The sequence below is a fragment of the Pygocentrus nattereri genome, chromosome 9 (genome assembly GCF_015220715.1).
Source record: "Pygocentrus nattereri isolate fPygNat1 chromosome 9, fPygNat1.pri, whole genome shotgun sequence".
NCBI lineage: Eukaryota > Metazoa > Chordata > Actinopteri > Characiformes > Serrasalmidae > Pygocentrus > Pygocentrus nattereri.
Window position 1 is genome coordinate 26,329,524 of NC_051219.1, and position 22,717 is coordinate 26,352,240.

General features: G+C 40.8%; 1 protein-coding gene across 4 annotated transcripts; it reads left to right on the forward strand.

Moving 5' to 3' along the window:
• Positions 1-167: 167 nt before the first annotated feature.
• On the forward strand, positions 168-20,758 carry ncoa6 (nuclear receptor coactivator 6). Of its 4 annotated transcripts, XM_017698219.2 has the most exons (16): positions 168-299; positions 5,464-5,765; positions 6,711-6,866; positions 8,847-8,966; positions 9,741-9,863; positions 9,960-10,775; positions 10,866-11,006; positions 11,137-12,541; positions 12,660-12,778; positions 13,561-17,031; positions 17,961-18,092; positions 18,259-18,306; positions 18,493-18,523; positions 18,917-18,958; positions 19,316-19,467; positions 20,286-20,758. In XM_017698219.2, exons 2-16 carry the CDS (start codon positions 5,501-5,503, stop codon positions 20,336-20,338), a joined length of 7,074 nt encoding a protein of 2,357 aa, XP_017553708.2. In that variant the 5' UTR covers positions 168-299; positions 5,464-5,500; the 3' UTR covers positions 20,339-20,758. The 4 variants fall into 4 exon arrangements, with proteins under 4 accessions (XP_017553708.2, XP_017553709.2, XP_017553710.2 ...); XM_017698220.2 differs by lacking the exon at positions 18,917-18,958; XM_017698221.2 differs by lacking the exon at positions 17,961-18,092.
• Positions 20,759-22,717: the final 1,959 nt, after the last annotated feature.

Consider the following 22,717-nt stretch of genomic DNA (forward strand, 5'->3'; position numbering starts at 1 on the left):
ACGGCTTTCACGAAATGAGGTCGCGGAACAAACCGCAGCCAATGGGATTCCCTTGCACTACGCAGGATCGATATTCCTACGCAGTCTTCCCAAGATACGACTCGTTTCTGGCGTGTCCGAGAAGTATATACCGCAATACAGTCTGAGTGCAAACGCTGAGCACTACCGTATTTGTCTTTGTGAATACACGTACACTCGGTTTGAGGGGAATCGCTTGGCTACGCGCTCGGCAGACGCGCTAGCTGACTAAAAACAGAAGAACGAACTATTTGGACTTATTTTCAAATGGACTGAACGAGGTAAAAAGCTCCTTTGCATCTTACTTTCGTTACGATCTCTTTCGAGAATGAACATATGACGCGACGAGGGATTAAAAGTCTTGTAAAACATTTCTAGCTATGCTAACCTGAAGCTAACTCTGTTAGCCGCTTCAGTGGCCGAGCGGTTAGCATTTTAGCCTTCGATGCTATTTGTTTAGCTAGCTAGCGGGGCGTAAATTCGTTTCTCTCTCATATATAAAATGTTTAGCTAACCTCTCTGATTAACGCAGAGATAACGGTAATAAGGAAATGTGCATCCTGACACCAAAGAACGAATAGCAACTAGAAAACTACGAAGGTTGAGTCGGCTTCTAATTCGCCAGCTTCTTGTTCGAATTTTTCCGTTCCACCTTAAATGGTGCCGCACTTGCATTCTGGCTCCTGGGGCGCCAGAATGTAACTGTTGCACCATTTAAGGTGGAACGGAAAAATTCGAACAAGAAGCTGGCGAATAGGAAGCCAATTTCAGCCTCGATAGAAAATTGCTTATTTATAATGTTAGAAATCACTAAAATAGTCAGCAACACTAAGAAATGATGATTCTTCAGGGGTTCTTTAGTGAAGTCAACGGTTCTGTTTAGAACCATATGTGTGTATATACATAGATCTATTTGCATGCTTAAATGGTGCTTTGCATGGTGAAATGGTTCTTCAGATGGATGGAGTGTGTTGTGTATGCTTCAGTATAGAGCCTTTTTGGAAACCATCAGAAAGGGTTCTTCTGTTGTGTAGCTGCAAGCTTGACATCATAACAATAGCACGGCGTTGTGTGGCAAAATAGCTCCCAAAGAAAGCTTTAAAGAATAAGTTTTTCCACTATTTTACTATTATCAACTTTACATATAAAAGCTTAGAACTCATGTGTAGGTTCACTGGTGGTTTTGGATAATAAATAAAATGGCTATGTTTTTGAAGGAGACATTACAAGCCTGAGAATTCTCCTGTTGTGGGACTAATAAAGGACTCTTATCTTATTATGTCAGCTGATTCCTAATCACCACCACTAAGTGTATGTAGAGCGAAACATTAACACACACTTTGAATCACTTTATTTACATAATATTGATTAAATCATTCCAAAACTTTGAAAAATCTGTGGAATTCCCCTTAAATAAATCCTTAGCTAACCTAGTTTAAACCTCAAACACTACTGCTGATGAGGTTGATGCTGCTCCTGATAAAATAAACCCAGAACTGTGCTGTCCTGCGCTATAAAACGACTAGTTTAGTTGACACATCCCCTGACAAACACACTGTCGTCCTAAAGACATTTATAGACACCTGCTTCTCCAGTGTTCTAAAATAAAGGGTATTAATCCCTTCTGGGAAGGCTTTACACCAGATCTTGGAACATTGCAGTGAGGATTTGATTACATTCAGCCACAGAAGCATTAGTGAGGTTGGGTGCTGATGTTGGATAATCAGTTATTCATCACTTCAGCTCATCCTAAAAGTATTGGATGGAGCTCCATCACTCCAGAGAATGCAGTTCCACTGTTCCACTGCTCCACAGCCCAGTTTTGGGCGGCTTTATACCCCTCTAGCCCATGTGTTTTGTTGGGCATGGTGACCTTATGCCCATGTGCAGCTGCTCCATGAAATAGGTGAATTCAAAAATTAGAAATTAGAAGAGTGTAGATGCTTTCTGACATGCGACGTACAACTATTGCACTCTTTTGATTGTGGCCGCCACCTGTTTTGTTCCCTTTTTCCAGTTCCCTTTTTGGGAAGCGGTTTATCGCTTTTTAGATTTACTAATAACCAGTTGGGGAGTCTGTTAACAGTCTTTTTGTTTCTACATATAGCAGTATATCAGCAATGTGTACACTCACTGAGCACTTTATTAGGAACACCTGTACACCTGCTCCTATGCACTTATTTAATCAGCCAGTCATGTGGCAGCAGTGCAGTGCATAAAAGCATGAAGGTTTGGGTCAGCAGCTCCAGATATTGTTCACATCAAACTTTAGAATAGGAGTTACTCTGGATTGTGCAGTACTGGGGGGCGGAAACATCCAGTGAGCGGTAGATGTGTGGATAGAAACACCTTGATGAGAGAGGTCAGTAGAGAATTGCCAGACTGGTTTGAGATGACAGAAAAGCTACAGTAAGTCCAACAGATAACCACTCTGTACAATGTGGAGCAGAAAAGAATAGCAGAATAACAACAGCGGAGGACCACATTGGCTTCTACTTCTGTTAACCAAGAGCCATAAACTGAGGCTGCAGCAATCCATGTCATGAAGAATTGAGGCCGTTTTGAGAGCTCCTACTCTGTATTAGCACATTGTTCGCAATAAAGTACTCAGTGAGTTGTATGTAGATTAAATGTATTTTATTGTATGTATTTTAAAATAGGTGCGTAACAATTCTGAACCCTAGATTGAAACCGAAAGACCATTGTCTTGTGCCACTGTCACCGTTGCTGGTGTATACTGTTGCATTCTCATTATGTTACTAATGTAACAAAACTCAAATTGTCATTTCACAATAAACACTATGGAACATATAAATCACAAAATTACTGTACTTGCAGTTAGGGCAAGTTATAGCAATAATTAAGACAGGAAGAAAAAAAGCCATTTAAAAGAGTGAGAAAGGATGTCATCACTGTCTAAAGAAAAAAGGAAACTTAACAGGAGAGGGCAGAAACGTCCTTTACTTTCAGTGTGGGCAGCATTGGACAGCGACAATATATAAAAATGAAATTTGAGTAAATAATTTTCTTAATTTGCTCAATGGCAGCTGTAAGTGAGGACTTCAGTAAAGCAGTAAGCTAATATTGCAGGGTTTTGTTTGTTTGTTTGTTTTTTAACCTGCTGCTGAACAGCCATTTGTTTTATTTATGCACTAACAGAGCTAGAGCCCCAAATTTGTATTTGCTCAGCTACATTTCTTTCTGTGGAAATGACGGTTAGAACAGGTTTGACTTGTTTAGGCACCCAGTTTGTAAATGATGTCTTGAAATTAATATTCATGGTTTGTTATGTGATAGTGTCTTTTATTTACGATGAGTTCATCCGTGTTGCTTTACTACAGGTGTGTAGTAAATTCGGTACAGTATCGACAAACCAAAAGATTACAGTTCAAAATGTTATTAAATTTATTAAATTTAAAAAGTAGATTTTCATGTACGGTTTTTCATGGAAACAAGAGTCGGAGATCAAAATTAAGCATCAGGTGAATCCTGTCTGTTTCTGTATTGTTTTTTTTACCTGCTTGTTCTTTTGTTTTGATATATGCATCATTCGTATTTGCTGGGGATGCAGCGATGGCACTTTTTCCGTCCCAATACTGAGTAACTTTACTCATCTTGAAGGGAAAGTCAACTGATTTTCAAAAAGTTGGTGGTGATAGGAACCAAACGTCTGAAAAGAAGTCAAAGATATCGACACATAAAGGTCATGAAAAAGCTTCCTGAAACCATGTTTTACAAAGAGATTTAGAAAGACTTTGGGCTGTATTTTTAAAGCCATTTATGGCTGGGAGTGTCCATGCAATGTGTGTGAGGAAACATAATCCCGAAATAAGACTTATTCTTACCAATCTAACACTATTTTATCATAATAACATTGCATAGAAACACTCAGATTACACATGTAGGTTCACTGGTGTTTTTGGACTGACATAAAACAGCTATATTTGAGTTTCTATCATATCACTGTAGTGTTTGGCATAGTTTATGTCTTCAATAATTGGTATTTGTTAATCATCTCAGTAGTTTTCTGTTCATAATTAAGGTCATCAATGTTGAAGTCATCTATTTTTTAAGAGGTTTTAAAGGGTTGGTTTCCTGCACAGGGAGTAAGCATACTTCTGGACCACACAGCATTCTGGAGAGTCAGCATTTGAAACTTTATTCTAATTTAAAATCTGGCAAAGAACCATAATATATTGAAACAACATTAAGCTAATAATAATAATACAATAGTTACCCTAATTTTTTAAACTGAGAAAATACTCACATTTGTGGGGTTTTTTGGTTGCTTGCACAGCCATCTTGCCATTTGAAGTGTGCCTCTGAAAAACCTCCGTTTGGAGGGGCCTAACACGTCACCCTACCCAGGGTTAAGTGGTAAGGCCGAGGAGTGAAATGGGATTCTCAGTCATCATGTGAGCCACAGTAATGTTATTCCTCCTGCTGAACAGATATACATTCAGCTGATTCTCTTCTTTATTCACCACCATTTTAAATGATATTTTCATGAACATTGACGCACAAAGAGAACAGATTTGGAACTGTAGTTTAAAGGGTGGCGGGGGGGGGGCACAAGCGAAAGCACCTTTTGCAACATATGTAAATATACTGCCCTCGTGCTCTTTATAGTGAACTTAGGCTCCCTGTCACAGCTGCCCAAAAGCGATATAAACAAAAGATTAAAAGAGAAGTTTGGACACTACTAAATTTTGTCTAGTTAGAATACTTTTATAATAGTCATTTCTAATCAGGAGTTAATGGATTTCAAAGTGTCGTTCTATAATCACTACGGCTCTAAATTCAGTCCTAAGTAAAGTTCTCATGATGACAAATGGTTCTTCAGATGATGAAGAATGTGCTCGAACCTTTTTGAAAAGGGTTCTTATATTGTTACAGTGGCAAGCCTGTAACAATAGAAGAACTTTTTACTGCTATATAGAACATTTTTCAAAAAGGTTCGATATAGAACCATATGAAACACATTCTGTGTCGATCTACAGAACTCTTTCTTGATACAAAGATCCCTTTAATCATGCAGAGGGTTCTTTGATTGTTCATGGTTCTATATAGAACCATTTTCTTTACTAAGCACAGTTGAAGAGCCATCTATTTTAAAGTGTGTAGACAGCATAGAGCAGCCTGTACACTTTGAAGATATAAGGAGTGTTTTGGATTTTTTGAATGAGACACAGTACAGGGCAGCCAATCAAAACAGACTTCATTTACAAATATCAGTCTTAAAGGTACTGTTTCATTCTGAGTGATAAAGAGATGTTTGTTTTTGGTACCTTTACACATAGGTAGACACTGGGGGAAAATAAAGTACTAGAAAAATGTAGGATATTTAAATTTCAATTTAAATTGTTTAATTGCGAAATTATAGAAATGCATTGCAAAGCCTTTTTGTTCTTTTTCTAACAAGCCTTTTGTTTGTTATTCTAACAGAGCTGCAAGAGACCATATAGCTCTTTTCATAAGGGCCATGGCACAGCAGCCCAACCCATCTGAGCTCTCGTGGTGTATAGAGTCTCCTGGGACCCTTTTAACATCGGAGTACGACTCCAGATTGGAGGATGGAGATGACGTCTGCAGTAATCATGGCAATAGCAGCCCAGCTCTGTCTCCAAATCCAGAGGGAGAGGAAACCACCACCATCTTTGTGGCTTTTAAGGGAAACCTGAATGACTCTGACTTTCAGCAGAAGCTTGACACCATCTTGAATGGGATGCCCCCGATGCTTTCATTGGGTGAGGGTACTTTGAGTGGCTTAAAAGTAAACAGTATGTTTACAGTTGTATGCAAAAATGCACATGTTTTATTGATTTTCTAAATAAACACATTCTCTATGGAGAACACACAATTTTAATGCATAATTATGGCTTGTTTATTGAATTTAATATATTGGGAAGAATAAATGAAATGCTTTGGTACATTTTAGATTTTATGTTGTATTATTTATAAATACAACTCAATAGCACGAAATAGGCAGAAAATGTCATATCTTAGGGGTTGGTTTTGTCCCTTTATTCATTATGTTTATACCATGGTATAAATCTGACATAATGACAAAGCAATGTGATGAGTTTTTCATCTTGGAATTCTACATTTCACCATGATGTGCTTTAGATTATTTTGGTGATATTTAGAATTATTTCCAAAAAAATCCTCAGAATACCAGCCTGACTGGAGGAACTATTTACACAGTATTGGAATATAGACAGTAAAAACAATATGCCATGTACCAAGTTTTTTTTATAGTTTTACGTTTAAAGAATCTGAATTTTTTTATTGTGGCCAAAAATGCACATGAATATTTTTTTATTATTATTAATTGTAGCATTCCAAAAGATAGGCAGTTGAATTGCCACCTTCCGATCTGTGCATCACATATACCCCTAGGCATTACCATTCCTTATTTAATCCTCATAATTAAATGTTTTATTTGATTTTTAATTTCTTCTGTTTTAAATCTCTTGGTTGTAATCTTTATAATGTTTTAAGTCTGTTGGTTTAATTATGTTTTTAATTTCTGTTTTTTTTTGTTTGTTTTTTTTCAATTTGATAATTTGTTTTGTTTTGATTGATGTTTGTTTTCTCATTTGTAAAGCACTTTGAATGAATGCCTCATGGATAGTGTCCTGTGACTCTGACTCTACTTGCTCCATTCATGCCGCTCTGTATGTTTGGTAAAGGTCCTGAGAGGCTGGCACCCAAGCGAGTGGAACCATGGAACAGCGTGAGGGTCACCTTCAGCATCCCCAGAGAAGCTGCCGAGCGACTCCGCCTCTTAGCTCAAAATAACCAGCAGCAGCTCCGGGACCTGGGAATCCTCTCAGTGCAGATAGAAGGTGTGCAACATTATCTCCCAGGGGTGATTTAGTTTTACATACTTTAGTTGTTGAGATGTAATCAGAAGCATTCAGAGTGGTTTGATCTGAAATGATGCATTGTGGTAAAACTTAATGACTGAAGTGAAGATAATAATTTTTGTTGGATGCAAGTACACTCACTGAGCACTTTAGTAGGAACTTCTCCTTGTTTCTGCACTTATTGTCTATTTTATGAGCTCCACAAACCGTATAGGTGCACTTTGTAGTTCTACAATTACAGACTGCAGTCCATCTGTTTCTCTGTATATACTTTGTTAGCCCCCCTTTCACCCTGTTCTCCAATGGTCAGGAACTTCACAGGACCACCCAGTTATAGTCCACTCTATTGTACACTCATATCTTGTTGATCCACCTTGTAAATGTGAAATCATAGACGATAGCTCATCTTTTGCTGGTCTGTCTGTGCTGGTCATCCTCTGGTCCTACATTATTGGTCAGAGGATGCTGTTTGTGGACTATTCTCAGTCTAGCAGCGACACTGAGGTGTTAAATTCCAGCAGCACTACTGTGTCTGATCCACTCAGACCAGCACAACACACACCAACACGGCACCACCACATCAGTATCACTGTAGTGCTGAGAATGATCCACGACCCAGATAATACCTGCTTGACCATTGAAGAACAGGGTAACAAAATATATAGAGAAACAGATGGACTACAATCTGTAATTGTAGAGCTACAATGTGCACCTATATGGTATGTGGAGCGGATAAAATGGACTGTGAGTATAGAAACAATGTTCCTAATAAAGGTCACAGTGTGTGTATCTGATAAATGTTTTAGACCAAAACTTTATTACACAACTACTATAAAATAATGTCTTAGTCAACATATTCATGACCATTATGTGCAGTAGATGGGGTTTTTTTTTTTGTGAAGTAGCTTTTAGAGGCGTTTATCACCCCACACCTGCACTTTTTTGTGCTTTGTCTCATGTAGCTCACCTGATTCAGTTAATTAACTAATTAACTAGCTCCTTGTTGGCTGGGTCAGGTTTGTAGAATAGGGTGGGTTAGTGATGTTGTGCAACTGTTGTTTGATCACCCCCCTAGCCATCATTGATACAGTTCCTATCTTTGGGTCAGGAGTTGGGCCATAGCCAGGTTGCTTTCCCTTACCACGAGCACACTGCCTGAGCATGTTTGCAGCATGGCTGCTTAAACTGGACCAAATAAACATGCTTTCTGGTCAGAATCATTGTTCTTTGTTAGAAGATAACTTTGTTCTCTTTATGGTTTGGACATTTCTGCTGCAGATTTATTAAATTGCGAGTTTACAGCCAATAAATCACTTCTGATTAGAATAATAAAATGGCTAAAGCTAAAACATAACACCTGGCTTAAACACAACATTAAAATCCCCTTTCAGGGCTTTATCAGTTTAACAAGTACAACAACAGGCACTGCTACAAGTCAGACAGCATTTCAGGGCTGATTCAGAACATGTACAAACAATAAACTAAATTGGTAAAACAAATCGTTGCAAGACAAATATGATTACTTTTGCATGTAAAAGCCATGGATGCCGAGTTATTAGACATTTAAGTCCTCCAACTTGACTGACAGTTGCAGTAGATGGAAACTAGTGGTGATTGATGGGAATCAACAAGTAGGGAAAACACAAAAATGGGCCTGCAAGAAAACTGGGTGCCACTGCATTAAACGCTGTATACGTCTTGTTCCTTTGACCTCTTTTGTGAACAGGTCTGCTTGGTATGTTTCTCAAGAATATGGTTGAATATGGTGAATATAATTTCTTGGCTTGAATGTCCAGTTCTTGAATTAGCCTTTAATGGGTATAGAACATTTTTAAGCTATGCATGTATTTTCACACTTTCAAAATTTTGGACACACCTGTTTTAATGCATGTATTTGTACTTAAAGACATTTTGATCTAAATGCTTACAATGAAAAGTTTTTAAAATGTGCTACCATAGGTGAAGGACCCATTAATGTTGCAATTGGGCAGAACAGAGGTCAAGAAGTCAGGGTGAATGGGCCCATTGGGGCTCCTGGCCAGAGAATGGATGTGGGCTTCCCCATGCAACAAGGACCTGGTAATTTTGCAAAAATTTCAAACATATAAAATACAGTTTTATATTATCAGATGTACAGTTGTTTGAAGTTTTCCCTTTGTTTAGGTGCACACGGAATGGGTTTGTTCTAGTTTTATTTTTTGTTTATCACGGCTCTGTGATCGTAGACCAATACATTCTTTTAACAAAACACTTTAAGATTGCTTGGTTTGCTACTCCATTTAAATACAACTTTGCATAGTAAGCTCTGATTTCATCAAGGCTACATAAATTATGGTGTTACACCAAAGTACAGGCTACAGCAGACGTTTAGCCTAGCTTGTCAATGGCAGACTTGACAAATTATTGTTATTAAAATTTAGCCCTAAACCTCATAAACACATGCCTTACTTGGCTCCTATGATTTTGGAATAGTTTGGAACACTTGTATCTAAGTAGGAAGATATTGCTTTATCTGACCAAATTCAACACAAGAGTGACCCATAATATTTAAAAGAAGGATTTATTTTGCATAAGATCATATAACTGTTGATGTGTGACTATGTCTTCAGATAGATAGTAATCATGTGTTTATGTGGGCTTATACATATCTTGAGTTTGTTCAAATAGGAATAGTCTTATTGTAGATGATACATGTTTATACAATTTAGATGTTTTTGCTGTTTCAGGTCTGCACAGGTTGGGACCTGAAAAGTTGTTTATAAACAATATGGAGGTGGCGTGAGCATGATACTGTACAAGATTTTGTTTATTAAAGTCGTATAAAGGCCATTGTTGTTTTAAACGTCCTTGTAGGTGGAATGCGGATGAACAACCCCCAAATGGTGCCGCCTGGACCTGCCATAGCTGCACAGGGTATGGGGCCAGGCAATAGTGGACAGATGCACCCAAGAATGCTAAGGCCACCCACACAGACGGGTGAGCTTGTAAATGCTTGTAAACCCCTTACCACAAATATGCCAGATAAAGCTCTTCAGTTTAATCTTTTTTTTATTATTATTATTATTATTATAGACTCAATGGATCCCATGCTGTCAGGCCTAGCTTTGCAGCAGCAACAGCTCCAGCATTCACAGGCACCCCATGGACCCCCCTCAATAGGCCCGCAAGGTCATCACATGCAGGGCATGCAAGCAAACCGGCAGCTCACTCCAGCAGCCTTGCAGCAACTTCAGCAGCACCAGCAACAACAGGCTCAGCTAGCCCAACTAGGTGGTGCTCGTGGTCCCTTCAACCCTGCTAACCAGATGCCTGGCCCTGCTGGCTGGAACCCTGGTGTCCAGCCATCATCTGCTCAGGGCCCAATGGCTCCAAATTGGAGAAAAGGTTCTCCACAGGCTCAAATGGGGCAGCGTCCTCCCTCCTTGGCTTCTGTACAGACACCAAATCATCCACCACCTCCATATCCTTATGGCAGCCAGCAGGCGGGGCAGGTTTTCAATACCATGACTCAGCAACAATTACAGCAACAGCAGCAGCCAGCAGGGGCAAATCAATTTGCAGCCCCTCAACCCAAAGGTCCACAGGGAGTGGCTGGAGTGGTTGGGCCAAGGCCACCTCCTCCTCTGCCTCCTGTGTCTGCTGCACAGAGCAGCCTGGCTGCCAAGTCCCCTGGATCCTCATCTTCACCATTCCAGCAAGGCTCACCTGGTACACCCCCCATGATGGGACAGGGCCAAGGTCAGCTAGGTCCACGTCCCACAACTCCACAGGGATTCCCACAGGGAGTTGGATCCCCAGGCAGGGCTGTGCTGGGCCAGCAGGGAAATGTTCAGCCGGGCTTTATAGGCATGCAGCAGCATGTGCAGGTTCCCCAAGGAGGGATGGGAGGTATGCTTCCTGTAATAGTTTATTAAAAATGTATATGACTACTTCTTGAGTTAGGCCTTGAGTAAGTGTTGTGTTTTATTTATTTTAAAGGTATGGCAAAACGAATGCCGATGGGGTTCCCAAATGTTCCTGTGAATCAGAACTTTGCACAAGGAGTTACAGCTAGTGGAGCAGGAACCCCCACAGGCAGCACGCCTCAGCTGCAGAACACTCAGAGCATGGCACACCCAGGTACAGTGTTTTGGATTGAGTGCTATTTTGATAGATAATTTGAGCAGCTGACATTTTGTGTTACATGTCAATTGTAAGAAGTGACTTTTTCAGATATCATTCAATTGAATATCGTTTTCATTTGTTGTAGGTGCTCAACCTCAAGTATCAGCACCAAACCACATGCAACCCAGTTCTCTTCAAACTGGTGGAATTGGCCATCACAGTGGAATGGCGCCCCAGCCTCCTGCCACCTCAGGTGGCAGTATGGGACAACCTCAGACAGGCTTAAATACCCAAATGATGGCTATTCAGTCCCAGCTTCAAACACAGCCTGTAGCCTCCTCTCAAAGTCAAATGGTGCAAGGCCAAGCAGGGGGTCAGACTGTACTGTCCAGACCCATGAATCCAGGACAGCGAGGAATGACCCCTCCTAAACAAATGATGCCTCCTCAGGGGCAAGGGATGATGCAGAACCAGGGCCAGCTTAGTGGGGGACAGGGGCACCAGGCATTACTGCTGCAGCAGCAGCAACCACAACAACAACAACAGCAGCAGCAGCATCAGCAACAGCATCAGCATCAGCAACAGCATCAACAACAGCAGCAGCAGCAGGCATCACAGCAGCAACAACAAAATGCAATGATGGAACAGATGGTAGCCAGCCAGATGCAAGGTAACAAACAGGCCTTTGGACCAAAAGGCCAACCAGGAGTCATGCCAGGTCAGATGATGCGAGGCCCATCACCTAATTTGGTACAATTTCAGTCGCAGCAGCTGACCCCGCAACAACAGCAGCAGATGGCTCAGCTACAACAACAGCAGCAATTACAGCAACAGCAGTTGCAGCAGCAGCAACAGCAACAGCAGCTACAACTGCAACACCAACAGCCACAGCAACAGCTACAACAGCAGCATTCGCAAATGGCTCAACAGTCCCAACAGATACCAATTAATGGTAATCCCAACCAAGCATTAGGCATGCATGGCCCTCACATGCGACTACCAGGACATCATTTGGTACAACAACAGCTTCAACAACAGCAGCTTCAGCAGAAACAGCAGCAGCAGCAGCAGCAGCAACATGTGATGCAACAGTTACAGCAACAGCAGCAACAGCAGCAAGCTGGTCAGCAACATCCACATCAGCTGGGAGATGGCAGTGGTAACACTGGAGACATAAATCAACAACAGATGCTTCCTGACATGCAAATCCAGCAGCAGCAGGGCATGATGGGAGGACCTCAACATATGCAGGTGGGCAATGGCCATTTTCCTGGGCATGGCATGCCCTTTAATCCTCAGTTTGGTGGCCAGATGCCAATGGGTGGACCCTGTGGGCAAGCTGGTGGTTTTCCAGTGAGTAAGGATGTAACTCTGACTAGCCCATTATTAGTTAACCTTCTCCAGAGTGACATTTCTGCCAGTCAGTTTGGGCAAGGTGGAAAACAGGGAGCAGGTGGGGTTGGTGTTAACCAGGCCAAACCTAAAAAGAAGAAACCACCTCGTAAGAAGAAACCCAAAGTAGAAGGACAGCAGTCTGTTGAAGGTCTTGGGTAAGGGTGCTGTATTTTGTTCACAGATACAATTTCATAGAATATTTCATTTCGTGGGCTGTGTATATTTTCAAGTCATTTGTCACAAGTCACATCTTTCCCTCTTCTCTTTCTGTAGTGCCCTAGATCAAGTTTCACAAGGAATGGATGATGTAGAGTTACCAGGGCTAGGTAGTGATCAAGGAGTTGGCATGGATTCTTCCAACTCAAAACTCCCTGAATTCACTAACCGACCAGGTAAGACATTACAAAGAAATAACATTTTCTTCCAGAGCATTAAGAATGTGATGATATTTCTGTTTTCATCTTGTCATCATGAACCATCCCATTGGTTTCATTATTGCAGTTTTGCATAAATGTGTTCCCTGAACTGAATTCTTTGTTGTTTATGCAACCTACATAATTTCTGCTATCTAGTATTTTCTAGATTTGTTCCTTTATAACATTCTTTCAAAATAAGTCAGGTATTCTAACTCTTTCATATTTAAATCAGATCTCTTTTCCCTAGCCTACAATCTACCCCAGACTTAATCCAACTTGTCTGTTATGTCTTTACTATCCTCTCTTTATCGTTTTTTCTGTACTCTTTTGTATCTTCTGGTGTTCTGTGTATAATTGTAAGTGTCTTTTGGTTCTCAGGTCATTTGTACCATTATTTTTATATATATATATATATATATATATATATATATATATATATATATATATATATATATATATAATTATTATTTTAAGCTATTTAAGTTTTTAATTGAGTACTCAGAAGGGAAGTACATCTTACAGTGCACATAGTCTTGTGCTTGCAAAAGAGCATCAAGCTCATTTGTAATGTTTGCGTTGAATTTGAAACCAGCTAGATGTATTCTACTGTGAGCAGTCATTATGTTCCCATTAAATTGCCTTTTAAAATACAGCTCTGGCTCCAATATTGTGCATATTGTATTATGGCTTTGTGGATGTCCTTTTTAAGTGCAGTGAGTCTTGGAAATACTTTATGCAATTTATTTTTTTCATTTTAGGATTTTCTGGCCAATCAGGAGATCAAAGGGTATTACAGCAAATGCCAATTCAGTTCATGGCCCAACAGCAGCAACAGATGCAGCAAATGCAGCAGAAACAGTTACAGCAACAACAAATGCATCAACAGCAGCAGCAGCAACAACAACAAATGCAGCAGCAGCAGCAACAAATGCAACAGCAGCAGATACATATGCAGGGCATGCAGATTCCTTCAAGCCAGGCTGGAACACCACAAGGTGCACAACAAGGACAAATTCATCCACATCAGTTGCAGCTCCAGCAACAGCCACCACAACACCTGCAGCAGCAGCAGCAGCAGCAGCAACAGCAACAGCAACAGCCACAGCCACAGCAACAACAACCACCCCCACCATCACAACAGCAGCAGCAACACATGATGATGATGCTTAAGATGCAACAGGAACAAGCAAAAAATCGACTCGCACTTCAACAAAGTGGCCACCCCCCAAGAGGTCTTGTCAATCCCAGTGATACTGCTCAGAGAATGCCTGTGTCACAACAAGGCAGCATGCCAGTAATGATTAATCTGCAAGGACATGGAGGTGTTCCGCCCTCTCCAGATAAAGCCAGAGGGATGCAACCCATGGTGAACTCCCAGTTGGCTGGTACAGCAAGAAGGATGCCCCACCCAGATGTTGGCCCGGGAAACTCAGGAATCCCACAAGAGGAAACATCAGGTGTGCCTAACTTGCAGGACAGAGCATCAATTGAAATGGCACCTCAAACAGGGAATGGCACTCAGCAAAATGTTGGCAGCCAAGGTCCTAATACACACTTGTTGAAGTCTGGGCCTTCATCGATGCCTCAGCAACCAGGAGCAAGTCCCCAGCAACCACCTCAACAACTAACACAAATGGCCAGCTCACATAATCTTCACTTTCCCAGTGCTCCTTCAACTTCCCAGAGTTCTCGCCCTAAGACACCAAACCGTGCCAGTCCTAGGCCATATCATCATCCACTAACTCCAACCAACCGTCCACCCAGCACAGAGCCTTCAGAGATAAATCTATCTCCTGAGAGACTGAATGCATCAATTGCTGGCCTTTTCCCCCCTAAGATTAACATCCCTCTGCCACCACGACAGCTCAATCAAAATCGAGGTTTTGATCAGCAGGGTCTAAACCCAACCACACTGAAAGCAATTGGTCAGGCTCCACCAAGTCTAACATCTCTTACTAACAATAATACCTCTAGTGGCAATAATAATGTCCAGCAGGGTTTTACAACGGGTGGTAGTACAGCAAATACAGGTGGAAAGCAAGAAAAACAGCCTGGTGGGGGGCAGACAAAGCGAGCTAGTCCCAGTAATAGTCGGCGATCTAGTCCTGCCTCAAATAGGAAAGCAGCCACTCCAAGCCCAGGAAGGCAGAAGGGCACTAAGAACTCTCTGACCTCGCCGCTACATCAGCAACAAATGGCAGTCTCCCAAACTGTAATGGCCAGTTCTTCAGTGCTGTCAAGTACCACTGTATCTATGCCATCAACTGGGACTCCAGATTCTCAACAGAGTCTAAATCCTCTACAAACTCTCCCTGGTAATGCTGATGTAATGAAGGATGGCCAGGTGCAGGCACAACAACCAGAGCAGCGTCAAACAGTCCAAGCACCAAGAGATCCATCTGCTCTTAGAATGGCAAGTCCACGGGTGCCACCTCAGGAGCTGAAAAGTCAGGAGTCCAGTAATGTACTTGACAGACCATCTGAAGAGATGCATCAGCTGACAAACATGCCACAACAAGAGCTTGGCTCTGTAGTTTCACCAGCTTTCAGAGATGCCCCGACATCCCTCAATCAGTTATTGGACAATACAAGTCTTCCATCCTTGTCCATGAAACCACCCAAGATCACTCATCCAGCAGGTGGGGATCTGGTGCAGAAAGAGAGCCCTCGACTTTCAGGAGATCAAGAGAGTCAGCGTAATCCCAATAACCCACAGAACACTGATAGTGGTCTTGCTTTGCCTGTTAGTGAACCTGAGCAGAAACCTAAGATTGGTTCACTGCCCAGCCCAAATTTGGTCCCAAATAGCAGTACAAGCCTTCAGTCATCCTGTGCCGTATCAAGTATCAGCCCAAACCCAGCTTTGCTTTCTAGCACCACTACAAATGCAGGATCACATCCCAACCCTTCTGTGAGTCCAAACGCTAAAACTATTGCAAGCATGTCACAAACTGTCTTGCATAGACCCACCTCATCAGGACCCACTCCTCAAAATCAGATAACTGTCTTTGTAACATCAAATCCCATTAGTTCTGCTGCTAGCACGGCATCTGCAGGGCCCCCAGCTATTGTTTCCACGGTCCTTGCAGTTCCCAGTAAGAATGTAAGACCCCCAGATGTGCGTCAGTCAGCTCCCACGCAGAACCGCACTCCACAGTTTATTACACCCGTGTTCATTAATAATATATTCCAAGTCCCTACTGCCTCTGTCTCTGTACCATCAAGCACCAATGTGGTGTCTCAGCCTGTCACTATGGTTGGGCCCATACAAGTGCCTGCAAATATTCAGCTTGCTCCTGCTTCTGTGTCAGCTGCAGCCTCTGCTTCAGCATCTGCCTCTATGGCAACGCATTCCCCTGCTGTAAGCATAGCAACAAGTCAGCCAGGCCGTACCATGATTCAACAGATTCAAGTGCAAGTGTCTGCAAGTCATGCTTCCCCTATCAGTTCACTGCTTCCTCCTCAGCAGCCAAGCCCTGGAACTCTCAAGCATGAGAGTATCTCTGATGCTCCTGCTTCAAAGTCAAGTCCTGTTGGACAACAGTCTCTCCAAACTAGTTCATCTCCTCGCACATCCCCATCTTTTCAGCAGCCTCTGGCTTCTCCACCTGCTTGTTCTAGCCCAGGTACTACATCTATTGCTCGCAGAAGTCCCCTCTCACAGATAACTGCTGTTGCCAAGAGCAGTCCACTCCAGTCTGCTTTGAGCAAGACTTCTGTCTCCCAAAGTGGTGACACTCATCACATGCAACAGCAAAGTACAACCCAGGCAGGAAAAAATATAGACATTGCACCACCTCAGGTGTCTCACCGTGTGATAACAACTGAAATGCTTTCCTGCCCACAGCCTTCTCCTACAGTAGTCTCAGCTGCACCAGTAGCATCTCAGCCATTAGCACCAGTACCCACAGCTTCTCCCTCTGCACCAGTTCCTATGGCAATTTCCTCTTCTAGCCCTACACCCAACCCTCCTGCAGCTACCCCTAATCCTACCATGGTACCTCTGGCCAGTCCTTTTACTAGTTCCCCACCAACCACTACTGTGCCTGCAACAACACTTACTCCCCCTGCTTCTGTCCCAGGAACCTCTGTTCCTCCCACTGGCCCTTCAGTAGTGTCATCACCACCGCTGCCAGCTGTTGAACAGCAGTCTACTACAGTAGCAGAGACGTGCTTGCCTGATCCAACACAAATTGGGGAGCCTGCTGCAGATGCTCCAAGTCTCCCAGGTATTTACATTTTTTGACTACTGAAATGTCTTAAAACAGTCCTGTAGAAGTTCTGTATGACTGTGTTCAGGCACAGGTTTGCATGTAAAGTTACACAGGTCACTGTCAGTAGAATGTTTTGTAATTTAAGAACCAGTCAAAACTCACGAAACCAAAGTCTCTGATTACTTTCTAATCAGGTTAATGTCAGTCTATAATATGAATATGCAGGTTCTAGCAATAATTGCTGTCTTCTTCGCCAGAATGTCTCTGTTTCCTCCTCTTGGAGAAACCTCACCAATCACAAGGCTGAAACAACTTTCAAAACTATGCATTCCTGCTTAAACTGTCAAAGTCTAGGTAACCAATTAAAGTGAACCAAACTACAGGGAGAAGGCTAACCTGTTAAATTTAACCTACAGAGACATTTTAGTTCTCCTGTGATTGAACATTATTTGTTACTTCTGTTTGCTTGTCAAAATTAGCATCAGTAGGTTCTTAGATTTAGGTCCCAATTTAACACAGTTTCTTTGCCATTTGGAAGTATGTCACACTTATGTTATCCAAGTTTAAGGGCATAACAGCATGTGAGCAGCAGATTTTGCATTCAGAACACCTGTTGTCACTTAGCCTACTAGGTAGTCAAGCAAACTTTATAATGCAAAAAACATGTTTAGGGAAGTCTGAACACAAATATTTTTTTATGAATGTCTGGCTGTAAGAGTCAGTTTATAAATGAAAGTAATGAAGTATGAGCAGTCACATATAACAGGTAGAGGAGTTTGTTAGCTTTAACCCAATGTAAATATATCAAATGATATGCTTTTGAAATATGAAATATTTTTTAAATAGATTATTGAAATGGCTTATTAACAGCTTGACCCTCACCCCTCTGAGGGCTCATCTAGTAAACGTGTAATGTTTTAACGTATTATTCTTTTTTATTCAAGCTGCTAGACCAGTGGTTCCCAACCTGGTCCCCAGGACCCCCCACGCCACTGCCCCCTGGTCTTCCAACCAAAATCGCAACACACAGAGATGGAGGAAAACTGTGGGCCATCTAGGGGGGCCTTTAAGACCAGGTTGGGAACCACTGTGTTAGATGTTTAATATATCATGCCAGCTTCTGTGTATATCTAATTGTTTTTTTTTTTTTTTCTCTATTTGTTTCATAATTGTTGAGGCTAATTTTAAACGTTAAACAATTTCTGTTCTTAATAGTAGTGTGTTATTTATCTGTCAATACAGCTCAGCCTGAAGTTGTGCAGGAAGAACAGCATTTGAATGACCAACCTGGTAATCACCGTCTTACATTTCAGCAGTTCTTTCTCCACAACATTCACATGATGCATAAATTATTTATTTGATTGCATGTTATACCATCTAAACAAATCAAAACAAGATTAAGCTCTTTAATTTACCTGAAGTTGTGGCATCAGAAGGCAGTAATATGTTGTCCTTTTCATTTTTTTCCTTTTTAAGGAGAGGCAGCTCCTTCTGTGACGGAGCAGGGGTAAGACAGAATTTCAGATTAATCCTAGTTAAAATATCTGAGGTGTTCACCTTTTGTTGTCATGTCCATTATCTGTCACTTTTTGCTTTCTCACAGTAACAATCACATTTCACCTTTGTGTTTGTCTAATGTCTAATAGTTTCTGTAACTTGTCTTTTTGTAATTCTTGATCATCGGTGCTAATTATGCAGTTTTTTTAATTAATTTTGTTTTCAGTTACTCACTTTTTTTGGCTTAGTGGTATGAGCTGATTTCATGGGAATCACTAACTTTGGTGTCACGATCATTGAGATCATTCTTTGACCAAATCACAACTCAAATTTGGGGATTAAGGAAAAGAAACGTTGTTCAGCAACAAAGCAGTTTACCGCTGTTTTTCCACTTCTATAACAGATGGGCAAAGAAAAGAAAGACGCCCGTCGACTTAGTCCCAAGGTATGTATATACCAGACCTATAGATTCCCTGCACGGTGTGTGCACGGAGCAGCGTGACCGGTTTAGTAAATGTGGTCGTGAAAAGGACGGACGTTATCTGTGGTAGATGAGGAAAAACAGCAAATGCCAATTCCTCAGTTGTAAAAGTGCCCATAGTGCTAGTATAATCCCATCATAGGACCACTGATATTTAAGATGAGTTGGATCTTGACTGTGATACCTAAGAGAGACCTGGAATATACCACACAAGCGTTTACAATGTATACTGTACCACGACCCCTGCTCATGTAATTGCCCCTTCACAAATTTGTCAGTTTCATTTGTTGCCCTTTGCCCCATGACTATCTGCTCTTTCAGGGATACAAGGGCCACAGCTGAAAAGGCAAAAGGCCCCAGCCGACGGAGCTCGAGGGCAGAGAAGGACACTGAGGAGGAAATGTCTGATAATGGCCAGAGAAAGAGGGCATCCAGGCCAGGGTCAGCTTCTTCCAACACAGGAAAGGCTACAGGTGGGCAAGTAACTGGATGGTGTACACATGATCCTCTGATGATCTGCTTGTATATGCTCTTCCAGAAATATAGTAGGGCAATTCCACAAATTTCTACCTCATTCCATTATTAAGATGTAATCACGTCATTCGAAATGATTTGATGTGAAGTGCTCCATTCCAGAGAAAATTACCAAATTGATTGCAGTGGTGGTGATGGGAACCACCTGTCTGCTTTTAGAAGCTTCCACACAGAAAGTTGTTATTTGAAGTGATTGATAACAAGAGACATGATTTCAGTTATTTTCCAGTTGTTGGCTTTCACAGTGGTATGTTTACATTGCAACAAACAGGATGTGAATTGGCTGGTTTTTTGGTTAAGACACATTGATATAAATACAAAAAAGCAGAAAACACTTGACCCTATTTGAGTCACCACACCAAAGTTCTGACTTCTGATTGGTAGCTTGGAGGGCAGCAGTGAAAAATGTTTGCTATTTTGAGATCTAGCTGTCATTTTTGTTACCAGTTGGTGATTAGTGATCCTCAGGAGCTGACAGACAATTTGATGACTTTAGGCTTGTACTGTAATAGTGCAGTTGTTAGTCATAATTAGTTATATGTAAGAAAAAATGGTAATGGGGGCTTTTTAGTTTAGTTTTTGAGTAGCTGTGATGCCCCTTTTCAGTTGCACAGAACAAAGTGCCTAATTAGAAAAAGATGCAAATTCTGAATAGCACTGTTCACATTGTATACAGAGAAACAGAACCACTTGATGACCAAAAACTCTTGACTGTTATGTAACTGGTGACTAATTTCCTGTTTTCTCAATTTTTAAGAATCAAACACTGGAGCGAGTCCCACCCAGACGAAGCGAAGGAAGTCTAAGTGATCATGAAGCTTAACATAGCTGTGAATTGTACATTTCGCTTTTCTTATTTGACCTGTTTTATCTGCTGTTTCTCCTGTTAATCATGTTGTGCGTGTGATAACCGTGTACAGACGCTTTTAAAAAGATATTAATTATGTTTTTGTCCTCTGCTACTAAGTGAAATCCTATTTAGAACTGTGTGTGTGTGTACGTGTGTGTGTGCGTGCGTGCGTGTGTGTGTGTGCGTGCGTGTGTTTGTCATGTTTTTATTATATGCTGGATTAATCATGAAGCCTGATAATAGAATTATCATGTTGATTGTATAATAATGTTGCAGAATTGGATTAAATTTTCTACTCCTCTTGTCCCTTTACATGGATCAGTAATTGAGTGTGCACTTCTCATTTCCCTGTTACTTGAGTAAATTTTGTTTCAGTGTAATCATTGACCCCTGTTCTTTCTTTCGTTCTTTGTTTTTATGGGCAGCTAAATATTTTTTTCTGTACAAGTCACCCCCCCCCCCCAATAATCCCAGTTATGAACCTGAATTTTAAAAATAAAAGCTTGATTCCACAAGCAGTCACTTCTTCCATGTGTGATGTAATTTGGACCATGTACACTCAAAAAAAATATTTAAGCCCAGAAGTTAAAACTTGTATTTTAATTACATGTCAATTTCCCATTCAATTTATTTACATAAATCCAATGTAAAAAATGGTATTATAATTTGTTTCTCCATCATGTTCAATAAACCTGAATGAATTAAATAACCTTAAATTAGAAGTGCTTGTAGGACTTATGCAGTTCTTTGACATAACATTTATGCATTTCTAAAGAGTTGATGGTACCTTCTGTACTCACAGCACAATTCCGTAGACTGTGTAAATGTATTAAATGACAAAATGTGAAATTCACAAACATTTATTGTAGTCCAAGTCTAGCAGGTCTTATACAATTCAATTAAATCAGTTTTGGGTGGATCCAAGTTGGGTTGCTTAAAGTGAAAGTCTTTTAAATAAGTTTTATGTAAAATATTTGCTTAATGTTTTTGATGGCCATAAATCATTTCTTGAGTCTAAACAAAAATTGCATATTGTTGATTTTCTTAGTGAAAATTTGTCAACACATCCTCTACAGAGAACACACTTCTGGGCATTTTAATGCTCAGTTACTTTATTATTATTATTGATTTTTATTTACATTTATCAAATTGGGGAAAAAATAAAACATGTTGCCTGTAGAAATTGTGCACAAAAATTTGTGTGTTCTCTCTAGAGGCTGTGTTAACTTAGAAAATCAACAAAAACATGTAATTTGGTGTTCAAACTTGCTTATAACTAAATATATACATGTAATATATACAGTAGTGTGCAAAAGCCATGGCCACCTAAGCACGTTGTTTAAAACCATTTATCTTGATGTAAATATGTATTTGCTTCAAAAAAACACCATTTATTATTAGATAAGTACAAATAAACAAATGCAAGAAGCAAATTTAACATAACTTATTGATTTGCAAAACAAGGTGTTGGAAGAAAACCACAGCTGATACTGGGCTGCCACGAGGAGAGGTTTGGAAATAATTTATCAAACACTGACACATGTAAAATCATTAATTATTGTATCAAATTACTGACCATTTTACTAGATACATCTACATTCATCCATTTTATCAGGTCCACTAATCATATAGGGTGACTGTAGTTTTTTGCATGATTTGTTAGCTCCCTTTTACCCTGTTCATCTATTATGTACTATACAGCACTGTGCAAAAGTCTGAGACCACCCTTCATTTATTTCATTTTCAGCCATTAAATACAAGTTATTCATTTTTTCTGAGGACATTAGACATTAGATAATCCACTGGCACAAGGAAGGAGGAAGTCAAAGTAAAATAAGTGATGAAAATAGAACTAAAAATTGATTAAAAGCTACAAATGGGATTCCTAACAACCACCTGGAAGACCTGGTAGACACCAAAACTGCCCCATCAGATAAACAGCACTTACAGCTGTCATCTTTGCGAGAGAGGAGAGAATCAAGCTGCTGCAGATCTGAAAACAGATGGACAGCTGTTTCTGGCCATCCTTCCACTGTGAGTAGTCAGCTCAGCACGATGGGTCTGGAAGAATATGTAGCTGTAAAGAAGCCTCACTGAGAAAAGGAGGCAGACACAAACAAAGCAGCTGAACAATGGACTGACCGTGGAGTCCAGACCCCAACATCACCGAATGTGTTTGATTACTTCAGAAAATGATCAACCAGCTTCTAAGACTGAACTTTGGAGGCGTGTCTGCAGATTTTTTGGGAAACTGAAAGTGAGTCTCCTGAAAAGAACGGAAGCTGGAATAAAGGTAAAGAGTGACTCACTGAAAAGACAGTAAAAAAGTAATTGTACTT